General features: G+C 50.6%; 1 protein-coding gene across 1 annotated transcript in view; it reads right to left on the bottom strand.

Moving 5' to 3' along the window:
• LOC125942236 (uncharacterized) overlaps positions 1-15,752 on the bottom strand; it is a 28,477-nt gene extending 12,725 nt beyond the window's left edge. The window contains exons 1-2 of the mRNA XM_049660408.1: positions 14,514-15,752; positions 12,674-12,872 (exon numbers count right to left, since the gene is read on the bottom strand). Coding sequence (XP_049516365.1) covers positions 12,674-12,872; positions 14,514-15,568 — 1,254 coding nt within the window. The 5' untranslated portion in view covers positions 15,569-15,752. The remainder of the gene's footprint in view (positions 1-12,673; positions 12,873-14,513) is intronic.
• Between the last annotated feature and the right edge of the window lie 10,155 nt (positions 15,753-25,907).

Raw genomic sequence — 25,907 nt, 5'->3', positions numbered from 1 at the left:
ATGCTTGCCTGACTTTTGAATATGTACCTGTAGCGCCTTGTTTGTTGTGCTGCTGAAGATTCTGCTCCTATGTGATACAAGAAAAAAGAAGTGGCTGTATGGCCTAGTGGTTACGACACTCGCCTTGAGAACAGGCATATGCTAGTTCGAATCCCGCCTTGGCTATTTTTTCTTCGTATCCCGCTTTGCTTTTTTTTTTCTCTCAGTTTGGCGGCGCGGTCGGTTGAGCACCGGCGACGCGGCGGAAGCCGCGGTTCCGGGCGCGGACGCGAAGCAGCGGTCGTTGGGGTGTTGCGGCGCGCCGTGTAGCATGTGGAGATGGGTTTGCACAAGGCTTACCCTACGAGCGACGGTCAGGAAAGGGCACGACGCTCCTCCACTCCGCGACGCACAAAGGCGCTACGGCAGGGTTCGTCGACTCTCCGACACGGCGCAGAGAAGGCTCCGGAGCCAGATCGCCAACAAACACGGGTTTATTCACCCAAGGTACAGCTCAGTGCTACAGTCACGGCGCTTACAGGCCAAGGCTCGCCGCAAGACCGATCGAGTACGCGCGCCCGCTGCACTAGGGCTAACCGGGTAGCGGTCCGCCAAGCGCGATAACGAGGAGTCGCGAGAACAAAGGTCTCATGTAACCACCTCGTTGCGAGCCTGTGTGCCTCTCTCGCGGCGAGGAAGCGCTCCGCGGGCGAGAGCTCGGGTGGAGAGGGTGCCCGGGGGCCGCCGCGCGGGAGGCCAATCAGGGCGCGTCCCGGTGACGTGTTCTCGCGGGGCAAGTCCAATCCCGGGGGGGAGAAGCACGGTTTGCGCGGGAAAGTAAGTCCGGCGCGCTCGCCATGTCCGCCTAGTTGCCGTTATGGCGGCGGTTCCCGGAGATTGAGCTAAGCGCCACGCGCGAGCTGGGGGGCGAGGCGCGGGAAGGCCCCTCGATCCCCACAAGCAACACCTCAAATAAACAAATACTGCTCCAGTCAGGTAGACTGCTCCCTCCCTGATAGTGAGATTATGTTTGGATCATCAAAACAGTGATGCGTTAATTCGGAATGCCGGCTGCCGGCAAAATATCCGTGAATGCTAAAATGCCGGCACAATATCCACGCCCAAATATTAATGCGTCGACGCTACCGAATAGGGCAGGCACAGAGGCGTCGCTCCAGGGAGCCGGTTCGCGAACTGGCCGTTGACAAGACGCCGACGTGAATTGGATATTTCGAGTGTCTGCACATCACGGATTTCATGGCGTTCTGTCACCACAGCTGCACCACTCGTTTCAAGCACAGAGCACAAACTGAGGCCTCATGGCGTTCTGCCACCACAGCTGCACCACTCGTTTCAAGCACAGTACTCAAACCACACATTCAGCGCTAAACCGTGGGCGGTCGACGCAGTCACATTTTTGTGACTTGTAGAGAGCAGCACATCCCTCGACGACGTCCGTTAAGCAAAGGCGGACACGGCGACGCCACATATCGCGGTTCACTGAACTGCGCAGCCGAAGCGCTACGCCACTTCGACATTTCAGTCGTCACCGCCGCCGCATTGTCAAGGAACACGGATCACACAACGCAGATTCTGTATTGCCAGAGCTCACCGAGGCCAAAGCCGCACTGCCACACAAGCACAATCACACACGCAATGTTGAACAACGCACAGTCGGCGCGGGCCCATAGCGGGACAGAGAACGATCACGCCGAGAACGAACACGCCGTCGCATACCATCGCCGCTTGGCGCCACCATCGCGCCTTCTCAAAAGTCCCTAAATTATCGTGTCCCTAGGCAAGGAGGCATTGCCCTAGGTGCCTAGGATCAGGTCACGTAAGATATTCTCGTACTCGATCACCCGCACCGGTGCGCACCGGGGCATCTTGCTGCGCACTTTCATCCTCGATCAACCGCACGGCACCGGTGCGCACCGACCATCCTCGATCACCGGAAACGCACCCTGTTGGGGCGGTTTTCCGTTGCCCCGTCCTACCCCGTCTCGCACCGAGAAAATCGGCGGTGCGCCGGGGTGCAATCCCAGCAAGCACTGCGGGACGCGCGGCGCGCGCGCACCGCCAATACTGTACTGCCAACTGCGGAACCGCGCACGCTCTAGCCCGATAGCTGCGGTTGCACAGAGTTGACGGAGTTAACTAGTCGAGATGTTGGCAATGAGAAAGGAAGCGCTGCTATTTGCCGCAATCGATGAGCTTTTTTCAAGTTCGTCTGACAGCGATGACAACATGCTGATCGACCTCGTCCAAAAACAATGTACTGGTGAAGAGCGGCCAAAAATGGACAGGTTCGTTGAACGGGTCGTTAGGCGCCTCGACGACACCAGAGTAAGGAGATTATCTGGCTCCCCATCTTTGTGCTACTAGAACTTGGGAGCGGGCCGCGGAAGCGCACCGCGCTGTGTTGCTGACAATACACTTGACTGCCCGCGCGTGCGTTGCTAAAAACGAATACTTACTCGCCATAAAGTCGTTCATTTCATCCACCGACATCGCCACATGATGTCTCTTGCCATTAATTATAAGATCCATTGGTGTGTGCTTGCAACCAGGTATGTCGGAGCACGCAGTTTGACAAGGTTCGAGTGCTTGCCGCGGATGCTCTGCACCTGCAAACAATAAAATGTGCGCGCGCGATTTGCGCACGTTTTGCGCGCCAGGGGCAAAATGGCACTGCATGCAAGCATCTGCACGGGGTGCAGTTTTGTTCTAGATGTTGACCCTCCGCAGTGCGCCACCACCGCGGTGCACAGCGCACCATTCTGGTTTCGGGGCAAGGTGATCGAGGACGCTATTAGACGCACGCGGAGGAATCCGAGGAGCTTGAGGAGGAAAGCGCGCGCACGGAGGAGTGTCGCTACTTTCAAGGGGCTTTAGTCGGCTGCTGCTCACAGCGCGGCCGCGCGGGTGCCGTATCTTGAAAGCGATCTGCGACGTCGGCGAAGTGCGCACCTGCGCGGGCCTCATCTTCAAAGCGATCTGCGATGGAGACAAAGTGCATGCGTCGAGTGCTGGATAGCTTCGTATGCGCTTTGCTTTCGACGTTTAGTTCGCGTTGAAGCGAGACGGGAGACAGTGCGAAGGTCAATTTGTCCACTGCTGCTGGGGCGCTTTCTCACTCCGGCATTTTCAAAGCTATTTTCCGCGGTCATCGAGAGAGATGAGTTCATGTTTACGTGTGCGCGCGTGACACCGTGCTTCTCTATTTACTTAGTAAGCGAACGTTTACAACTTTATACGACCCATTCAACTACTACCCTTGGTTCGTATAGATCTCTACTGGTTTGATATCGCAATCGATGCTTCGCCTTTCGGGCGAAACTGCGACTTTTTTTTTCAAGTCCGCAGCGTGGCCGAGCGTGAAGACAAAGATGCGCACTTGGGCTTGCCCGCTCGGACCGCCGGGGCGCGAAAAGAAAAAGCATAACAGGCGTTCTGGCGTGCAGCCGATTGTCCGCTTCTCTTCATTACAATATATATATATATATATATATATATATATATATATATATATATATATTGTCCCGCACCTCGTGAACGAGGTGCCAACGCCGGGCCAAATTCCCAAGCCGATTTATCAGGCTTCCGAAAACAACCCCACGAAAGCAAGGACTATTAATAAGGGGCCATCTGGTGTGCCAGCGAACGCCGGTTGTGGTCCAAAGACCGAGTCAGGGCCCAGAGTTGTCAAAGCACAACAAAATATATTCTGCCAAACAAGGCAGTCACATACACACGTGCACACTTAGGCTAGGCACATCACTATCCAATTCAGATGGGTATTAACAAACACTGGAAAATAATTAACGACAAGAACTAAGAGTTCAACACGTTAAGTACAGAATGAATAGGAACACAATGTCCAATCGTATTCACCCGTGCTGGTCTTGAGCCGGACGACCTCGGCGTAGCTCGAGGCAAATCTCGAAGAAGGAACTTCTTCCGGAAATGCAGACGCTCGAAGAACTCGTCGACTAGCTTGCCGGGGAATCCCCTTCTTCCGCAGACGGTCAGTCTTCACGTTACATCTCTTCACCGGCGCAGTCTGAGCACCCTTCCGATACCCGCACGGCTCTTTTGTAACTTTCAGCGGCTCTTCTCGAACCTTCCTAGCGGAGTCGTGATACCGTAGCATAATGAAAGCCTGGGAATCTTCTAGTCAATTCTCGCATTTTCAGCCGCGGCCGTCGGAGCGTCGTCGTCGTCGAGGAGGGTCGTGACTTATACGCACGCTCACGCTGTAGTACTCTCTTTCTCTCTCTGTCTCGACTCGCCAGGTGAGAATGTGTCTCGGCGCGCACTCTCTCTCGTTACCGTCGCCTTCGCGTAACTTGTCGATGCTTCTAGACTCCGTTGGTCGCGTCGGCTGTTTGAGGCGGATGCGCTCTCCCCCTCTGTCGAAGCTGCCGCGGGGCCGGCGTGCTCCTTTCGGTGGCTTGCGTGACACACGGCGCGCGCTTAGATTATGCGCTCTTTTGTGACACTGCCCCCCGCTTTAAGAATATTATGCAAAATATTAAAAAACACAAAAGTGCCGCACACAAAAGTTCACTACGTACGAGTCCGTAAGTCCATAAATCAGTACACCCCAAATATCACATATCACTTGATACATCGGGTACAAACACAAGTCACAAAAGTACTCTTCTACTACACAATAACACATCCCTCGTGTAACAAGTACACTTGAACTACACAACAGCACATCTCTAGCATAACAAGGCAAAAATATGAAATAAAGCATGTACAATTATACAAAACTGTGACAGTGTAGTTTACATAGCCCAGACAAAACACTCTGTTCATGATGCATTTATAAACAAACAGCTAGTACAGTCATCAAAACACTTCGCACCACACACTAATCGTCAACGGTTTTTAAATTTGAAATTGCTGTCCTTGGTGTTTTGATGGTAGGGTTTCGGATTGTGTGGGGCTTGAACTCCCTCGATGTTTCCTAAGATTAGGTCAGACAGTAGGCCATCCATACAAAAAACTGTGACATTCCCACTGTAATAGGGGGTCTCAACCTCAATCTTGGCTTCGGGAAGCTTCTTAGCCGTACCATCGACCAGGTAGACCAACCTGGTTTCCCCCGTGAGCTCATTGTCCTTGACCAAGTCCCTTCGCACGATCACTGTGCTGCTGCCGGTATCTCGTAACACCGTGATTGGTTTTCCTTTCATTCTTCCGGCAAGTACAAGCATTCCTTTAACGGGAAATTCTGGGCGTGGTGTCATCACAGCATTAACTACCGGAATTCTTTTTCCATTTCGTAGTTCTACAAAGCCGGCGTTTACGTGTTCTTGATATTTTGGCGGGTGTTGGGACTCGGGTAGCGTTTAGGTCGGTGATCCTTCAGCCAGAGGGATGAGTACGTCCGGGAGCAAACGAGAGAAAAAAAGGCGTTTATTCTGCATATTTACAGTGGCTCCAAATATGGGATCCCACTCCATGGGGGAGTACTTGAAAGTCTCAGCTTACTGCATGTCTGATTACATATCAGAACACGTCAGGACACACCACTTCACCCATGGTGTCTGCTTATAACGCAGTCGTCTTCCCTAGTTCCCTACGCAAGGGAATGCGATGACCTTGATGCGGCCAATCAGAGGGGTCTATTGTCCACAGAACTCCGCCTCTGATGTACAACCTTCAAAGCAAGGACGAGGCAATCTGGAAACAGGGCATTCGCATTCCTTCCACGAAAGTCGTCGACTTGGTTTCTTGCTCTCCGTGATGTTCGTTTTTCCAGGGTCGGGAGAGTGACCTTCGTGCTGGTCCCCGCTTTCACGAAGGGTGGCCGTTGTGGTCGCTTCTAAGTGAGCTTCTTTGTCATCGCGTCACAGCCGGTGTCGGGCCGCGTCGCCAGGTAGGCGCCCGCTGATGAAGGGGTGGCATCGGGGGAAGCACTAAAAGGATGCGCAATGCCGATTTGAAAGACCCATGTGGCCGCCTTGCCCAATGGCTCTTCGACTTCAAGAGTTCGACGTCAACATCGTCTACCACTCTGTGGCCGCAAGCATTCGGATGCTGATGCTCTTTCGCGCTCTCCTCTGCCTGCCGACCTTAGTTGCCTGTCAACACTAACACCCGTCGTCTCGCCTCTCAACATCGACAGAATTGCTCCAGAGCAGCGCGCCACGACCCCTGGATAGCGGCCCTCCTCGACCTACTTTCCGACACGCCCACGCTGTCAGCCTCTCGCGCACTCCGCCACCAAGCTGTTAACTTCACCATTCGCGACGACCTTCTCCACCGACGTAACTACGTATCCGACGGCCGCAAATGGCTACTCGTCATACTGCGCAGCCTGCGCTCCACTATCTGCGCATACTTTCACGTTGACCTGCAGTGCGCCCACGCTGGAGTCCTGAAAGCATATGAACGACTTCGTCAGCGTTTACTGGCGAGGAATGTTTACATACGTCCACAAATTCGTTCGCTCATGTCCGGATTGCCAACGTCGGAAATCTGCGCCTTGCCGTTCAGCTAGAGCTTTGCAGCCACTTCCCTGCTTTGCAGCCACTTGTCCGCTTCCTATGAAACCCGCCGGTAACCGCTGGATCATCATCGCCGTCGACCATCTTACGCGATATGCTGAAAATGCGGCACTCCTTTCCGCCACGGCACGCGACGTCGCCTCCTTCCTGTTCCACTGTTTCATCATCCGTCACGGCCCACCTCGTGAACTTCTCAGCGACAGAGGGCGCGTCTTTTTGTCTGAGGTTGTCGAAGCTCTTCTGGCTCCGTGCCACGTTATTCGTAGAACCACCGCCGCCTACCACCCCCCGACCAATGGACTCACCGAACGTTTCAACCGGACCCTGAGTGACACGCGGGCCATGTACGTCCCATCTGACCACACAGATTGGGACCTTATCCTACCATTTGTTACATTCGCACAACACTGCAACCCAGACTACCTTAATAAAACTTGTTGTTGGAATAGTTGGTACATGATTCATGCAACGAAAAGACGTAACACATCGAGGAAAAAAGACAGGTGAAAGGAAAGAGCGTCACTCGCAACTAACTTTATTCCGAGAAAGCATCGCAATATATAGCTAAGCTAACACATGCGCGGCAAGGTTCCAAGTATCATACCACCCAGATGAGTCAATAAGAAGCATGTGCTAGTTTAAAAAGCATCTAAAAAATTCAAACTCGGCGCCGCGCAACACCACTGACGTATCGCTAATGCAGATATATATTTTTTTATGTAATAAGCCTCGAGCATTTCTCGTGCCAGCACCTCGTTGCTTCTACCCAGAATGCTGATCTCCTTAAATCTTGCGTTACATTTACATGATTTGCAGTGCACAGGTAAATGTGTCGAAAGGTTATTCTTAATGGAAAGTGCGTGCTCTCTCGCTCTGTCGTTAACACATCGTCCCGTTTGGCCGATGTAAACCCTGCCACAGCTGAGCGGAATTTCGTAAACCATACCCACCGCACAGGTGACGTCGGGATTTACATGCCTCTTGCCACATATAGGCGGCTTGGGTGCTTTGGAATTCCGCGGGCACAGGCCTGACAGCTTCCTTGGTGCAGAGAGGACCACTGGGACGTTGTACCTATTCGCTACCTTCTTAAGGTTGTACGCAACCTTATGTACGTAGGGTACAACTATTGGCCTTGTTTCCATCGGTTGCCTTTCCTTCTTTTTTCCTTTCAATATATATATTGTTAGAATTATTCATACGCTTCATATTTTCATCTGTACATTCTCATCATCACCGTTTTGGAACCTGGTAGTGGGGCTCTCGCTCGAGAGAATAAATGAGAGTCTGACTGCCTAAACCTCGTCTCAGAAGTGGTGGAGTGTGCTGTCCGGTACCTTCGTCATCTCGCTGTCGGTCTCTCTCCAGCTTCACCTACGCTACATCCCTGGAGCTCCGCTCGGGTCGCCGCATCTACCAACCGCACTCGACCAGCAGGTCACTACCGCGACATCCACATTGCCTGCTCCGGCGGGAACCCCTGCTTGGACGGTCACCACCGCTCAGAAGGATCCACCGGTTTTTGCTGGACTTCCCGGTGAAGACGTTGAAGACTGATTGGAGCTATACGAACGCGTGAGTGACTTTAACCACTCGAACGAATCTGAAAAACTTAGGCACGTCGCCTTCTACCTCACCGGCGTCGCAAGAACTTGGTTTTATAACCATGAGCTCGAGAACATCGCGTTCCCTCAAATCGGGGTCCACGGCTCTTCGCTGACGTTTCGCCTGGGCTTCGGAAGCCCTCACTCTAGAATCGACACGTCGACGACGAGCCCCTTCCCGAGCGCGTTCGCGGCACCGTTGCTGAAACGCAGCCTGCTCCTCGGCGGAATGCACCACGCGCGGCCTTCCCAACCGGACGCCGAAAGCGATCTTGAGGCGAGGGAGCCCGGAGGAGAGCACGCCTACACCCTTTCCTTCCCTTTTCCTTCCCGCGGCACACCAAACGACCCTGATCCGGCGCCGCCGCACCTGCTCTTCCTTCCTTCATTCCTTTCTTTCTTGTCCCTGGCTCATACCCGCATATCTCTGGCTCATGCCCGCATATTGAATTCGGGTATGCGCCACACGTGATTTTTTGCGTGACTACAACGCCACCAAAACTTGTGAGCCAATACAAGCTTCGCTTGAAAAGCGTGAAACGAACGCGCATACAACGCTGTACACCACGTACCGCACCACGGACGAAGGACAATCTGGGAGTATTGTTGCCGTCTTCGACGGATTCTCCTGCGGTGGATTCGCTCGACTCTCGTGCGTCCCCTTATGTTGTTTTCCCCGCACGGCTCTCGCATCTCCTGTAATCTGGCTTCGCCGCTTAGCTAAGCGCCGCCGGCGGTCGGTGCAGCTGCAGAATAGTGCGAGATAAGGCGCGAGTGTTGCGCTGCTAACGCCACCTAACGGCGGGGTTACTAGGCCGCAAAGGGGAATCGGCGGCATCTCCTTCTCTTCCCTTCCTCTCACCTTTATCTCCCACTTCCCCTGACGCTGCGCCGTGCTCCCTATTGAGCAGCAGAAATAAGCGTCATTTTCCTCAATAAACCACTACTACTATACGGTTGTCTTGCACGCTTCGGAGGAACGCAGGGTTCGGAACGGGGCACCGGGAAGGACGAACACGATGGGTCGAAAGCGACGTCGTTCGCGTGAACATACACGCGAACGATTAGGCGTTGGTGCCCATGCATCGAAGCGAACATATTCGCTCGCTATCCTGTCGCGTTGAGTCGAACTTCCTCGATTCGTCAGCCCCCATCGGCATGTTCAATTCGGCTGGTTATAGATTGGTGTATTAAAGGCGCAATACATGCCGTTTTGGTTGTTCCCACTACTGTGTTGTCGTTCCTTTGCCCCAAGAGCACGTTTGAGATACCACAATTCATGCTAACGGGCCATCACAGACTGAAACCGCTGCGCCTCAGAATGTACGATAAACGCCTTGCAAGTCAGTGCCCCTTGTCAGTCAATATTACTGTCTTTGACAGCAGACGATGCAATTGTGGCACGCAAAACAGCCATACGGAAGGATGGGAAAGAAGCTGCGAGTATACAAATTATGCGGATCCTACGCACTGTGGGAATCGACGTAAGCGTAGCTTTCGATGCTGTTTGCCCTGATTAATCATGATTGACGGTGATGTTGACGGCAAATGTTTAATTCATTTGGCGTTTAGTGCAATACGAGAGTTGATGTTAAACGTTACCTTGCGTGCACCGCTGCTGTTTGTCAGCGTAGTACACAGAACACACAGCGAGACGTGATCGTTCGAGGCGTTGTGCGCCATTGTTCATAACCTTCCGAGAAAGTTAGCATTGTCATTGCTATACATGGCACATCGCATCATGGCAGAAGTGTTAAACTTTAAGTTAATTATGGGGCTGTGCGTGCCAAAACAACAATCGGATTACGAGGCATGTCGTAGTAGCGGAATCCAGATTGATTTTCACCGCCTAGATCGAGTTGTTTAACGTGCACCTAAATCGAAGTACACGAGCGTTTTTGTATTTCGCCCCCGTCGAAACGCGGCTGCCACGGTCGCGATCGAACACGTGACCTCGAGCAATGCCAAAGCCGCAAACCTACCGCAGTGGACTCAGGAGTGTTGATTAGACGTGCGGCTGCTTCCGTAGTGTCACCTGGACTCAACGGTGTCTTAATGCGGCTTTGCGTCTGCAGGCCCTGCGTTAGTTTACCGCTTGACAAATTGGCGCGGTGTTTATTTTTGAGAAATAGCACAAACGTACCGTATCGTTCATTGAACTTAAGTTTATCCACTTTGTCCGCAACCGCTGTCATGTCTAGTAGTAGCGTTTTCTTGCCTTCTTGCGTTGCCTTTCCCCTCTCCCGCCCTTCCCCCATGTATGCGAGCGAAGAGTGTCAAGGCTGTTTACTCGTTTCGTGACTGCGTCACTTCTACGCATTCTCTGTCTCCTCTCCCTACCTCCTCTCTACCAGTCTATCCCCCCTTGGGACTGTTGCCCGTTAGTACAAAGGTAAGCGCTGCAGTTTCTGCAATGCTAATCACGGATAAGTACAGCAGTCAAGAGGCTATTGTAGCGAAGCCCAGGGAACTCCTGAGTGCATTGCGAAGACCGTCGACAGAAAGGTCCAAACGAGTTTCTCGCGCCGCCTTTCCTCTCTGCCACGCTCCTGCCATGTACACGCACGCCTTGAACCATTTCCCGAAGCGGGGTGCAAGGCAGCAGCAGCAGTGGAAAAATCGAAGAGGCAAAGAAAGCTTCGCTTTAGCACTGCCGCCATTATCCGCCTCTCTGATTACCTGTCGAGACTTTAAAATTTGTGCGAGGAAGTGGAAGCTTTGCAAAATGCAATTTTGCTTTTTCATCAAGATGACGAAACGTGACGTGGGGCTGCAAATTTTATCGACACTACCGTTTTTCTGGTCCTTATATTGCGACATTAACGCTTCAAAAAGAAAGTGACCCGTAGCACGTAGAAGTACGTGCAATGCATCTGCGATTTTGCGAATATGTGGTGGCGGTCCACATAATACAATTACTAGAAGGAACTGCGGCGCTAGTGTCTGTCTTGTAAGCAGGGCGGTTCAGCCAGCATGGGGGGTCATAGCCGAGCAAGTTTCTGCAACACTCGAAGGCCTCCCGATGAGCACCAGTGTGAGATTAGTTACACGTATACTATTGCATAGTGAGCCGTCTCAAACATTACTGCTCGGAAGGACACACTGCCGAGCTGCGCTTCTCTAAACGCCGAGCGCGATTGTGTCATGCGCGACAAATGCATGATCGAGTAATGACCTCTTTCCTCTACACGACGACTCTAATGCAAGACGGGTGGTTAGTAATAATTACATCTTTGCAAGCGTTCAAAACATGAAGGCTTCCACCATGAAGGCAGCGGGATAAGGACGTTATATGTTCCCAGGCACCATTGGCTATGAATGCGCGGAATATTTGTAGGCTTTTGGGTTTGGTTTAGTCACAGAGAATACTAGAATATTTTGGGGGGGATATACGTATGAAATGTAATCAATCTAGTGTAGCAATTATTGGTTAAAAATGTATATGTACTTTTTTTCTCCACAAATATGCCCAGTTGTGCCCCTAAACGTGTATCAACTGAATGACTTGTAGTACCTGTTCTTTAAGCTGAAAGAAAGCTTTCAGTTGCACTTAAAGGAAATATTATTATTTTGTAGTGAGCGGGAGCTTTAAAATCGGTTTCACACCATTTACAACTCTACGTGTGTTTTTTTTTTTTCTTTTCCCCCAAAAATGTAAACATTCAAGTGCGAAACAATGAAAAAGTTTATTGAAAGCGAGTAATAAACGTATATTTGCTTACAAAAATCGTGCCCCTTGTTTTCGAAGGCAAACCATTTTTGGGTTGGGTTTCTCTCGACCATAAGCTGTCCTCCGGCTTTTGAACAGTTCATCTGTCCCGTCAGTTCAGAATCACGTCAGATACCTTCAAGTATCGCGCAATCGCTCGCCAGCAGTCGTTTGTGAGCGCATCCGCCTGAGTGGCAGCACTCGAAGGGTGACATCTCACGACGTTCTGCCGCACCACGCCAGCGGTGACGAGGTAGTTGTCTAACAAGTAGTTACGAGCAGAGTTCAAGATCTGCGTCACCTCTAGTTGCGGCGCGCCGCCTACCGCGACCAATTGGCGGCCGGAAAACGGGGCTTCCACACAACAGCTCGAAAGCCTCTGCGCACAGCCTGTCTGCCGTGGGATGAATCGCAAAATGTATTGCGCGGTGAAGGTCGCGGTGGTTGTTCCGCAGTGCCTCCAAGATGGCGAAACTGTCGCTGCTGTCAGTTCTGAACGTGAACGGTAACGAAAGGTGCGTGATGCGCCTGTTTTGAGACAGTGCGCGAGCAATTCCTCTCGCTGCACTTTCACCGAAACAGTTTTTCGCAGTGTATACGCTGACTTCGGTCAACGACTCGTTGTGAGCTAGCATGTACGAGAGCGCCTCAGCAGTTCTCAAATACACCGGGTCTATGATACTGATGATCAATCTGTCAATGCTGCTGTTTAATGCAACAGCGCGTAATACTTTTCGAGCAAACAGCTCCCGACAAACGAGGTCCATACAGCGAAGGTTCCCGACCTTCTTAAGCATTTTGCAGAAGAGAACACCCTTTGCACCAGGGTCATTCGGCACAACGACCCTCAGAGAGCTAACGTAGCTCGTAGCGACGGCGTCGAAGAGAGAAATAAGCAGGGCGTTCTTAAAATGCCAGATATCGCTGCAGTCAAGCTCCTGGGGGCACGCCGTAACGGAGGCCAATATCGCTGTCAAGCCTGGCAAGTCGGGCTCTGCCAACGGGACACAGATGCGACTGTAGCTTCCGCTGTGGGTCAGCTCGTCCGCCAAGGCGACCCTGTTGTAAAAGAAATTTATCAGCGTAAATTATTGCGAACTGGCACTGGCATAAGTGACAACAAACAAACAAACAAACAAACAAACAAACAAACAAACACACACACACACACACACACACACACACACACACACACACACACACACACACACACACACACACACACACACACACACACACACACGTTAGAACTGCAGTGAGCAAGAGGTAGGTCAGCTTTCGCGGGTCAAAGTGAACGTACATGGAAAACCCTGCTATAAGATATTCGCCCCCGCCCCGCCCGCCCCTGCACCACCCCTCCATTACAGTAGTAAGCAAACATATGTGTGTTATTAAAACGGACACCGCATCCACTCGAGCAAAAACTTCGAAAGGGGCCGCAGTGAGCACCACGAAATGACTAAACTGGAAAGTGGAGCTTTACGGCACCGTCAATAACCGAAATGTTATCCATCTCTGTGGTGCAGCCAAAGGGACAGATGCATTGACGGTGCCATATAGCTCCACTTTTGCAGTTTGTTCGTTTCGTGGTGCTCATACACTGCGGCCCCTTTCCGAGTTTTTTGCGCGAGTGGATACATGTGCGTCTTTTTGAAAATGTTATCTCATCCTTGCCAAGTATGCTAAGCCGAGACCTGCCTCCAAGCAGCATACCAAGCCTTAGGCTGGTTCAACTACTCCACCTATAATTAGGTATATCTCAGCAGCGCGCACGCATTTTCGCATACAGGTCGATATATACGGTTTCCTTGTGATACATTCTTGGAATACGCAAGTTATGTGCACGGTACGTGGGCTATGCGGTGTGAATAAAATAAGATGGCAGCGCGTGTCCAAGCGACTATTGCTTTAGGCTGGCTGTCTTCATGGCATAACGCAGCCCCTAGTTGAGCAGTCTAGCTCAAAGGACCCAAATACAAAATATATCTTTTTGTTCACTACTTTATATGATTTACACAGCTGAACTGTATGGTTTTCCGTACTGATCTTCTATTATCTCACTTCCTTCGTGAATAAGTAACTCTCAGAACTACGATTCGCATCATTTCGCTTTATGACCAAAGAACAAGAGTATACGAGTACAAGATATGTAGTAAAACTACAAAGCAAAATTTGTTGTAGTAAAAAAATCTCGCAATACCACCCGAAAGGCGAAGCGTTGATAGCGAGCGCAAAGTGTTAGACAAGTACGCGAAGTAAACTTCGTAGTTTTATCGGCAGTAAAGACTGCAGTGAGCATTCGCTTACTAATTCGCAAGCACGGAGTCACATGCGCACAGGCAAACATGAACAGCTCGCACTCAACGACCGCGAACCGTGGCCGTGAAAACGCTGGCGTGGCTGACAGCGCAACACGAGGGGAGCGAACGCTTCGGCTGCCTCTCCCTTCAACGCGTTTCCAAAACTTGGAAATTACGCGACATCTAGCACCAGGCACGCGAAAAAGCAGCGCGCGTGTAGCCGCCAGCCACCTCGGCCCGTTACCTTTTACCCACCGGCGCACGGCCGGGCTAAGGAGCCGCACGCACAGCTGCATCTCACCCCCCCCCCCCCCCCCCTCCACCCCCCTAGCGTGTTCGTGATCACAGTTCCGCCAACATATAATTGCTATCGCAATAAAAGGCTTTGATCGACTCATACCTTTCATCGTGGGTGCCGAATCCGCTCTTCAGTCTAAGCGCCAACGTCTTCAGCGTCTTGTTTGTACTAAGTGCACGACACAGCGCTGCGATTGATGTAATCTGCAGGGAGGAAGTGTTCAATTCCAGAAATTCGAGAGTGGTATTGTCCGACAGTGCCTCTGCCAGATCCGCCAGGCTGGACGTACATTGGAAATCGCTGAGTTCCAGGTGTCGGAGGGTCGCGTTCGTGCGCAGTGCAGATGCCAGTGCCCGTTCGCAGTCTGGACTTAGGAGTGAAAATCTCGCACAGAGACAGTTCAACGTTGAGTTAACTTTGAGCACATCAAACAGGACTGCTGGGGTAGACCACTGATCTCCACTCGGGTTGGAGATCAGTTGGGTAGAATTATGTAACATCACTACCAGCTTGGTCAAAGTTTTCATTGCCGCAACGGCTTCAGCAAATACCGAAAGCTCACTTCCGTGGACGTTCACGGTCAGTTCCGTTAAATGCGTCGATGCTTCCAAAAGAGGCTTGATCGCGTCTATGGCAGTGAACGTGTCAAAAATGTTAAGCCCTACAAACGACTGGCCCCATAAGCGCTCGGTTTGTATTTGATGGTCCCTAGAATGCATCGCTTCCTCGGAGCACACACCATGCACAAATTTGAGGGAGTTCCGGTTGTGCTGTAATAGCGCACCAAGGTCTGATGTGAACTTGGTTTTGTATCCATGGCTGCGGAAGAGAAGGGTTTCGAGACAGCCGATGGCGTCGACACCTTGCAATGTGTAGAGCGTGCCCTCACGTCGAGCTTCTTCGAACGGCATCTCGCAAACGATAAGCGAGCGTATCACTCGAACGGATTCTCCTGCTGACGATGAAGGACGCAGATCAATGAAGAACGCAGGCTTTTCCAACCGGCCAGTGTTAGCGACGCAGCGGAGCGCCAGTTCGTCGATGCAGGCGTGGTGACAGAGGAGCTGTGAAGCAAGGAATGCCGCATCGCGAGACACGGAGTCGGGGTCCCGCGCAATAGTCATGCTCTCCCAAGCAAGGCGCAGCCCGCCTCGCATTGTCTCGATGAGTTCGAACGCGAGCTGGTGCAGCACTCGGTTCCAGTCTGTCAAATCACTGTTGAGCCAGCACCTTTCGCCAGGCAGCGCCGCGCTGCAAGGTCGACCTGAAGTCCAGCTCTTGCAAGAGGCTTTCTTTCCAGTCGGATGCTGCTGCCGCGGACGCCATTGTTGTCTCCATGCTTCTGTCGACCATGGGTGCTATGGAGGCTATGGCGTGGTCGCGGCCGTGCGCAGACGCAGTGCGAGAGTGCACAACTCCAACGAGAAACTCGAGCGCCCTCTAATCGGTAGAGCGAGCTGTAAATTTTACGGAGGGAGCGCGCTCCTGGTATGGCTTCCGGCAAGGTGACGTGTTTCCGCCCCCGTTGCGTTTTCACTCACTCTTTCGAGGCGAAGTTGGCGCCCGTGATTGGCGCGTTGCACGCGTTGTTTGGTTTCGCATTCGTACTCATGTTTTCTGCTTGCCTGGCGCAAGAAACGTGAGTACGAATGTGATTGGTTGATCGCATAATTATCAATGCCTCGAATCATAAGGTCCTCCTGCCATCTGCAATGAATTGCTGGCGACGGAAAAATTATCGCAATCCAAAAGACAACTCACACAGGAAGAAAGACAGACAAGCGCTACTTTGTGCTACTCTACTACTGCAATTAATAATTACTATAGTCAGTATACCACCGCGCAGAAACAATTGGTTGGTGCGGTACCTCTGATAGCAGCGCGAACAGCTTGCATCATAAACATGTTCCTGCCTCCGTCGCGGCACGTCGAGTTCCCAGAGCTCGTCATCGTCGATCAAGAACTGCAGCAGCGTGTTAGCGGTGCCATGTGCACAAAGCGCGCGAAATGCAGTGGATGCGGACGCGGCATAACACTCGTCAGATGACGCGTTAATTAGTATTCCCGGCCGCAGTCACCTAAAATCGCCGTGCTAACCTACAGTTAGCTAGAAAGGCGTCGCGCCTTAGCGCGTTCGAGTGTGCTGCATGGAGGAAGGGGAAAAAAAAAGCGTTGCTTGCACTGGAGGCGCAATGCTAAAGAAACAGCGGCGCTGATGGGCACCTAGCTAGTCCTGGCTATTCCGGTTAGGCTAAGCACTACCAAGTCATCCCCAGCATTTTCCGGAATTTATTGATTGTTGATTGATTATCGATTAGCTATCGATTGGCTATCGATGACTGACTAAGCTTAAGTAGTCCCAACCATGTTAAAAGTTGAGAGGCCCTATACCCAGTCGGCGCGCCAGGAGAAAAAATGTGTGCGAAGTCACGTGTTATTATTATCATTATCATTATTATTTTGCTGTAGTGGTTATCTCCGTTCAGTGGAGGGTGGGCACTCATATACGGCGACGATATATATATATATATCGTCGCCGTATATATAGACGATATATATATATATATATATATATATATATATATATATATATATATATAGCCGGAACAGGCGTAGATATAGATCCGCGGGATAGCTGGCACGGAACGGGCGGCTATAGAACAAAAAAAATTAAATTATGATATTTTACGTGCCAAAACCAGTTCTGATTATGAGGCACGCCGTAGTGGGGGACTCCGGAAATTTGGACCACCTGGGGTTCTTTAACGTGCACCTAAATCTAAGTACACGGGTGTTTTCGCATTTCGCCCCCATCGAAATGCGGCCGCCGTGGCCGGGATTCGATCCCGCGACCTTGTGCTCAGCAGCCCAACACCATAGCCACTGAGCAACCACGGCGGGTAGCGGCTATAGAACAGTAACAGTACACGTCGGGCAGTGCTCTGAACCGTACCTTCGGCGTCGTCTTTCGTGAAGCGATCACGATGCTGCTGCTGTTGGTGGTGCGCATCATCTTCTGTGCATGGTGCCCCATACGTCTTCATCAACACAATCACTCCCGGGAGAAAAAGCAGCCATCCTGGCGTCTCAAGCAGTAATGACCACGAGCGGCTCACGGTAATGCTTAAGGCGATCGACGTGAACAACGCCACGTTCACGACGACGGAGGTCAGAGGGGGGCGGGGGGTGTCTGTCACAGACCCCGTGAACGAGGCGCAGATGCCGGACCAAATTCCAAAGCCGACTTATCAGCCTCCGAAAATAATCCCACGAAAGCAAGGACAATTAAGAATGGGCCCTCTGGTGCGCCAGCGAACGCCGGTTGCTGTCCAAAGACCGAGTCAGAGCCCAGAGCTGTCAAAACACAACAAAATATATTCTTCACACGTGCACACTTAGGCTAGACACAATACAATTCAGATGGGTATTGACAAACACAAGACAATAATTCACGACAAGCATTAAGAGTCCAATACGCAAATTACAAAATGAATAGGAACACTGTGTCCAATCGTATTCACCGTGCTGGTCCTGGAGTCCAACGATCTCGGCGTAGCTCGGTGTAAATCTCGAAGAAGGAACTTCATCCGGAAATGCAGACGCTCAATGAACTCGTCGACTAGCTTGCTCGGGGAATCCTCTTCTTCCGCAGACGCTCGGTCTTCACATTACATCACTTCACCGGTGCGGACTGAACTCCTCTTTTGATTCTCGCACGGCGGTTATATAGCTTCCACAAGCGTTCTCGAACTTTCCTATCGGTGTCGTGATCTCGTAGCATAGCCAAAGCCTGGGAAACTTCTAGTGTTTTCTCGTACCTTCGACCACCGCCGTCGTAGCGTCGTCAAGGGGGGTGATGACACATGCTGTTGGCGCACGCTCACATCTCTCTCGACTCGGCGGGTGAGAAGGTGTCCCGACGCGCGCTTGTGCTCTCTCTCTCTCTCTCTCTCTCTCTGGTTAACGTCGCTTCGTTTATGCTCTTCTAGACGTCTAGGCGCTGTTGTTCGCGCTGCTGTTTGAGGCGTATGCGCTCTCCCCCTAAGTTGCAGCGGGGCCGGCGTGTTCTTTCGCTGGATTGCGTGACACGCGGTGCCCGCGGTGCAAACAGGAAGCGGCCTTGTACCTCACAGAATCTCATTTTGTAATTTACGTATTGGACTCTTAATGCTTGTCGTGAATTATTGTCTTGTGTTTGTCAATACCCATCTGAATTGTATTGTGTCTAGCCTAAGTGTGCACGTGTGTGTCGTATGAGTGCCTTGTGTGAAGAATATATTTTGTGTTTTGACAGCTCTGGGCTCTGACTCGGTCTTTGGACAGCAACCGGCGTTTGCTGGCGCACCAGAGGGCCCATTCTTAATTGTCCTTGCTTTCGTGGGATTATTTTCGGAAGCTGATAAGTCGGCTTTGGAATGTGGTCCAGCGTCTGCGCCTCGTTCACGGGGTCTGTGACAGACCTCCCCCCCCCGCCCCCCTCTGACCTCCGTCGTCGTGAACGTGGCGTTGTTCACGTCTATCGCCTTAAGCATTACCGTGAGCCGCTCGTGGTCATTACTGCTTGAGACGCCAGGATGGCTGCTTTTTCTCCCGGGAGTGATTGTGTTGATGAAGACGTATGCACCATGCACAGAAGATGATGCGCACCACCAACAGCAGCAGCATCGTGATCGTGATATATATATATATATATATATATATATATATATATATATATATATATATATATATATCGTCGCCGTATATGAGTGCCCACCCTCCACTGAACGGAGATAACCACTACAGCAAAATAATGATGATAATGATAATAATAACACGTGACTTCGCACACATTTTTTCTCCTGGCGTGCCGACTGGGTATAGGGCCTCTCAACTTTTAACATGGTTGGGACTACTTAAGCTTAGTCAGTCATCGATAGCCAATCGATAGCTAATCGATAATCAATCAACAATCAATAAATTCCGGAAAATGCTGGGGATGACTTGGTAGTGCTTAGCCTAACCGGAATAGCCAGGACTAGCTAGGTGCCCATTAGCGCCGCTGTTTCTTTAGCATTGCGCCTCCAGTGCAAGCAACGCTTTTTTTTTCCCTTCCTCCATGCAGCAAGCAACGCTTTTTTTTTTTACCTCCCTCGGTCTTCAAAAGAGCGGCCCGCTCCTGAGCGCTCAGGAGCGAGCCGGATCTTTTCAAGAGCGAGGGAGCCGTGGCGAAAAGAGCGGCTGGCTCCTGAGCGCTGTTGTGTCTGGCGGTCCCTCGGGACAAAGGAGGCCTGCGCCGACTCAGACGCGCCAACCTGGCGCCCTTTCTCGCGACCGAGAATTGTCACCTGGGACTGAGGGATTAGCAGTTGGTCTCCAGGCTACCTCATGCGTCGCTAAACGGCAGCGTCGCCCTTTGGTGCGGTTCCGTGAATTACCAGCGCCGCCCGAACCACGACGAGGTCCGGCGTCGATTGCGACGCGCCAAACTGGCGCCCTTTCGAGACAGCCACCGCCCTACCTGGTTCCGCGAACTGACCGCTATGGAGAGGCGAATCTTGAAAGGGGCCCGTGTCTGGCAATCCCGGGGGAACGACATCAACGTTCGGTTCCCAAGGTGTCAACCGCTGCCTGTGTTCGGGGGCGACCTAACAAGATTGGAGGCGGAGCCCGGCGGGAAACGACGACACATCACGTGCTGGATATGGCCACCTGATCCAAGATGCTGATTGGCTAAAAGAACTACAGTGTATTCCCTCGTTGAGTGAAAGAGGGAAACGAAAGGGATAAAACACGGGACTTGAGTGTTGTGAGGGACGCTTGAGGCTTGACCATGTAGAGACGCTCGACCATGCAGAACGCTCGGAGATGTAAACGCTACTACATGCAAATATGTTAGCACGTAGACGGCTCCAATATCATGGAGCCCATCTTAATATACCATGTACAGTGTATATAAAACAGTTTTCTAATCTCCCTGGATAACTCCTCCTCTTGGCACCTGGCACGGCACCATACATGGAACCCTTTGATGGACACACGAAAAATCACCATTCGCAACAGTGGCTGGCAGCTTATGGGATCGGCCGGCGTTGGCTACATCGGTGTGGTGAGTGCTACGTGTTTGCTTCTCTTTTCGCCAGACTCATTAGCGCAGGTGACTAAGTCGGTAATGGTGGTTTGGTGTTGTTAGTGATTTCATCTCGCAGACCAAGAATATAGTGTCTCGTGGGCTAGGTTACTAAGGGGAAGAAACACAGGGTGCACTGTAAATACGGATAAGTTTGAAATCCAGGAACTCCTCAAAGGTTGTGAGCCGAGGGGCATTTTGGTTGTCCCTGCGGTAGGCAAAAGTCAACAATTGGAGCTTTTACGGAATGAGGAAGTGAGTGGGGAGAAGGCCGGAGAGGCCAGGAAAATTGTTTCGTAAGCGAAGAGAGGAAATTCTGCAATCTCCCAAAGTGGCAGCGATAAGGACGGGCTTAGTGCCGGAGTTTGCGCTTCATGTCGCCAGAACTATCTGGTACAAGTAGGTAGTTGCTAGGAGAGTAACTGTGTGTTTTCTGGCGGGCACCATTTTGGGAAATTCACCTTCTTTAAATAGCGAATTTTAGGAAGGGTGAATTTTGAAGGTAAACAAGATCGCTATGGAGAAATTCAGAGTGCAGGACTTCCTTCTAATTTGCGATGAGTTAGGCATTTCGGTCGACTCCGCAAAAACGAAAGAAGCGGTTCTCGACGTCATGAAGGTAGAAGAGGTGACGGTCGAGGAAGCTGATGAGGCTTGGGAGACAATTCAGGAAAGAAACCAAAAGGCAGAGGAGTGCAAGAGGCGCGAGCTTGAAGCTGTTGAGAAGCAGAAAGGCGCAAGCACGATGCCGAAATTCGCGAGAGGCGCGAGCAAGAGGCAGCGCAACGGCACGCTCTTAGGATGAAAGAGCTCGAACGGGAAAATCAGATGCTCAGATGGCGGACAGCGCGACGCCAGCTCCACACTTTCGAGACAGACGAGGGTATTGTTAATTTCCTCGCCGGTTTTGAACGAGTGTGTGAGAAAGAGGGTGTCAGCCGGGACTTGTGGGCCGAGCGATTAGGAGCACTTCTCCCGTTAAGTGTCGCCGCGTGTTTTATGCATTGTTTGTCCGAGGAGAAAGCGCGCGACTACGACAGGGCTAAGAGGGCTTTGTTCAGGCGCTTTGGTGTAGCATGGCAGGCCGACTTCGAAGGCCCAAAAGACAATGAAAAAGGCGAGCCTGTTGAAGATAACATTAGCACTGAGAGGACTAGTGTAGAAAGCTTTCGAAAAGGTGTGATGCAAATGGCACACACACAAAGCGAAGAGAGCGGCGGATTTCCCGCACCAGAAACGGAAGGCCCTTTAGGCCAAGTGTGTACGGCGGCAGCAATTTCGGCCAGCCTGCCAGACAAGGTCACGCATTGCTTCTCGAATAGGTCGGAGCAAATGCTGAGGGAACCGGGAAAATCCATCTCCAGCAAGGGAGCTTTCAGGGCAAAAGCACGTGAGGAGACTCAGAGACTGATAGGCTTATTCCCTATTGAGCAGCGGTCACAGGACCATGGAACGATTCCAGAGGCAGCTGTAAGCAGTGATGAGTTAGACGTGTTGGTAGCCGGAAGCGAGGTGAATGCGGTCACCGAAGAGAGCGGTGGTTTTCCCGCCCTAGAACCAGGGGCCGACTTCGAAGGCCAAGATGGCAGTGACAAAGATTGTTCAGACAGCGCTGAGAGGGCTGTGGGGCCCGTCGTTAACGGAAATAGTGACAAGCGCGAAAAAACACTTGTTTCGCCGTTTAGCGAGGCTGTTTTGGAAGCAAGGGCCGACTTCGAAGGCCAGCGAGAAGTTTTGCATGCTATCGACGGCAGTAATGGAGCTAGGCCAGTTGAAGATAGACTTGATGACGAACTAACATGCTCAAAGATCAAATCTGGTTATGCTCTATTAGAACGGCAGTCTCACTGTGAAACCCAAAAGGGCAACGGAATTTCAAGTGCGTGTGCCGATGCCGCAGGCTCTGCGAAGCATGCCAAACGTAAAAGGCGTAAGCGCAGGACGAGAAAGGCGAACGCGGTCGAGGCGCTTAGAGTCAAACTTGCGAAGCGCCAAGGCGACATTAGTAGATGCACTAAGGTCACGATCCAGCCAGAGACGGCGAAAAAGCGACGGAGGGTAAACCCCAAGCTTAGGCGTTTGCTAAGATCGGGGATCGGCATGACACACGTCGCGAAACTAAAAGTTTCCCGAAGACTCAGGCGTAGTGACCGTCGCCTGACCGCAGCGCGTAATGGCCCATACGCGCTCAATCCGCACGCCCGCTCCGCATGCCTCCGCCCTCTTGCGGACCAGGGCGGAAGGCCAAAAGGCGGATCGTGTCGAAAAAGTCGTCGTTCGCTGCATCCGCACTAGACTGATCCGCACGAGCGGATTGCACGCGCACTCCGATTGGACGACGCGGTCTGTTGACAGCTGGCAACCATTCGGCGGAGCAAAGTGTTTAAGGTTGGCAACTACCTTTGACAGCAGACGACACTGGCATATTTTTGCAAATGCGACTTCAAGTTTCCGCGTCACGGTGAAAATGCGGCTCTAGGCTGTCACATTCTGTTCTGCAGCCGCATGTGTTGCATTGGCGCCGTCATCCAAACACCGCATAATCATCCTATCTGCGCCACCTTTAAAAAATGTATTGCAATCGCCTCATGTCGCAACATGGGACGTATTCTCGCACTATCACTTTTAGTGCACGCTGCCTTGGCTGGTTGAGCAAAACCTCTAGAATCATCCAACGTGCCGCGTTCTACGTTACGCGAAAGCGATAGTATCGCCGAGCGATTCGACCAATATCCCCGTGTTCGGTGCGATGGCGCTGTTTCTGTAGTCCTAGTGACAGTTTGCAAGAAAACAGAACACACGCACAACTGTCACGGAATACAGCTGCGTAGTCGACACGACACCCCTCTTAACTATTCAGCACGCGTCTGAGGCTCCGAGTACACTTTGCTGATATTGACACGTGTACGTGTTTATCTTTCACCGGTGACCGCTTTTCACCGACTACCAAATGTTAAACGTTATAGCTATAGGCGCAGGACGCGCCTGCATGTTTCCGAAGTTTCTCGAACGTTATCGATGCTTCTATCCGTTGTCTGTTGTCACCGACGCTTACGTAATGTGATTGCATGACGGATGCGAATTGTCTAGAACTTCCTGGAAGACAAGCGGGCACCAGGGAATAATCTGGAACCTTCGATGACTCATGCGTAAAAGCCGACGCGTTTCGCCGCTGATCAGATTTTCGACGATCGCCGAGTGTGTTCGCCGCTATCGTTGTGCTTCGAGTGTAAATACTTGCGTTTGTGGGCATAGGTTCGCCCAATAAAGAATCAGTTTCGTCATACAGTTTTACGACTGTGCAAGCAAATGCTTGCATCTGCTTGTTCATGCTTTTTTTTTTTTTTTTGCATATATAAAACCACCGAAGACTAAGCGCGGCATAAAACGTGCCTCTCAGAAATTGAATACTTGCTGCTTGTAAGCTTTCTAAACAAAATAAAACCTTAGATGGGCTCAGTCATGGATGAAGTTCTCACAGTGTGTAAAAAGGTTGTGCATAAGTGGTTAACTTGACGCAGCAAGGAATTGAAGGTTAAGCAGCAAGTGTACAATTCATTACGACAGGCATAAAAGCAATATGTAGTCCGTTTCACACTTAGGGGGAAAACGGGCGCTCCAAGTTTTCCCTTAAGTGTGAAACAGACTGTACGTATAGTGGTCACCTTATGCAGACACATACTCATGAGATGTTTTCAAGCAGAATATTTATTTGAAAGCTAATAATAATTTATATTGCTGATAAGACAACTTATTTCGAGTGAAATCAAATAATTACATTCTTTCTTGTCAGCCTGGGTGGCCAATCTGTTGCCCCTTTACTATTTAGAGAGAGAGAGAAAGCTCTTTATTGAAAATTCAGAGTGTTCAGCAAGAATATTTTTGCCTACATGCTACTCTGCAGCGAATGGGACGAAGAAGCAAGGCCGTAGAAAAGGGTAAGCAGAAGAAAAATGAAAAAAGAAAAAAACATGCAGCTCGTGTCATGTTAGCAGTAGAGTAAGTGTTCGAGGTGATGAAGGTAGACGGCCAATGCAAAAGAAAATAAGATAACAGTCCTGATGAGACGATGCGCATGAGTCTTAGTATATACAGCAAACCTTAATACATTAAAGCAATAAGTCCAGGGCTTAGGGCTGCTTTGATGGGCAAAGCCAGGAACCCAACACCCATGTCAATGGGCCTTGGTCGAGCTTTTCTATGTTCATTTTATATCAATGTCGCTCGTCTCTTTAAGCTGGGCACTCCAGCAAGATGTGCTCTAGAGATTGCACGGTGCCACATGTAGTTGTCACAACATGGGTTTGTGGACTGGCCATTGCAAAAAAGATTGTTCATGTATGCAACATTCAGTTGAAGCCGGTGAAACAAGGTCTCCAGATGCCGTGGTAGACATTGTGGTAGCCTTGATTGGAGTTCTGTGTTGATGTAGAACAAAAACTTGCAATTACCTGAAGTTGAAGACCATCTTCTATGCCGTTCATTAAGTACATATCGGCTCGCCAAAGCTGAAGCCTCACTTTTAGTGAAAAACACTTTTATAAATTTTATGTGATCATGTCCTTTGCGGGCTAACTCATCCGCCTTTTCATTACCTATTATACTGCACTTATACTAATTCAGCATTTACACAATGTAAAACACATTACCAAAGTGCACAAAAATTAAGCAGTACCATGATAGTACCAACAGTACCATGAAAAAAATGCATACCATAACAAACAGTTGGCCAGTACCTGTATTTTATTTGACAGCAAACCAAGATTATTAAATGACTTAGCTTCGCAGTGAGCTCAGTGATCACTCGTGGTGTGAAAAGGTATCTGATGTAGTAAGTGGTTTTGTTTTTGTCTTTCTTAATTAGTAGCTGCTTTAACATGCACATGACAATGAATTGAAGCAATTTAACATGCACATGACAATTTAACATGCACATGACAATGATATGGTGGAAGACAGGCCCGCACAAAAAGTGAGGAAACATTTATTGCCAATTTTTAGTTTCATAACAAACCAACGAATAGTTATTTTGGTTCAGCTTTGTGAATAATGCGCGACGTGTTCTGCCTAAAAGTGCAAGATTGGTGCGCTCCATTATCTATCTATTCACTATTCAAGTAGCCAAATGAATGGTACCCCCATGAACACCGTGAAAGAGATCACTGAAATTTGTAGTCAGGAGGCCACAGTGGCTCAGCCTCTGTACAAAACATAAAATCGTTCCAGAAGAAAACAATACTGGTGAATTGGGTATGCATTCACATGTACTATTCAAATCCGCACATCACAAGTAATCTTTCATTGCTTGCTGCATTGCTCACCATTGTACAGACTTTATTGCAGCGCTGTAGTGTTTGTGCAGTAAAATAACTTGACAAATCAAAGCT

The sequence above is a fragment of the Dermacentor silvarum genome, chromosome 1, assembly GCF_013339745.2.
Source record: "Dermacentor silvarum isolate Dsil-2018 chromosome 1, BIME_Dsil_1.4, whole genome shotgun sequence".
NCBI classification, from domain to species: Eukaryota; Metazoa; Arthropoda; class Arachnida; order Ixodida; family Ixodidae; genus Dermacentor; species Dermacentor silvarum.
This window is presented reverse-complemented; position numbering and strand designations above follow the sequence as displayed.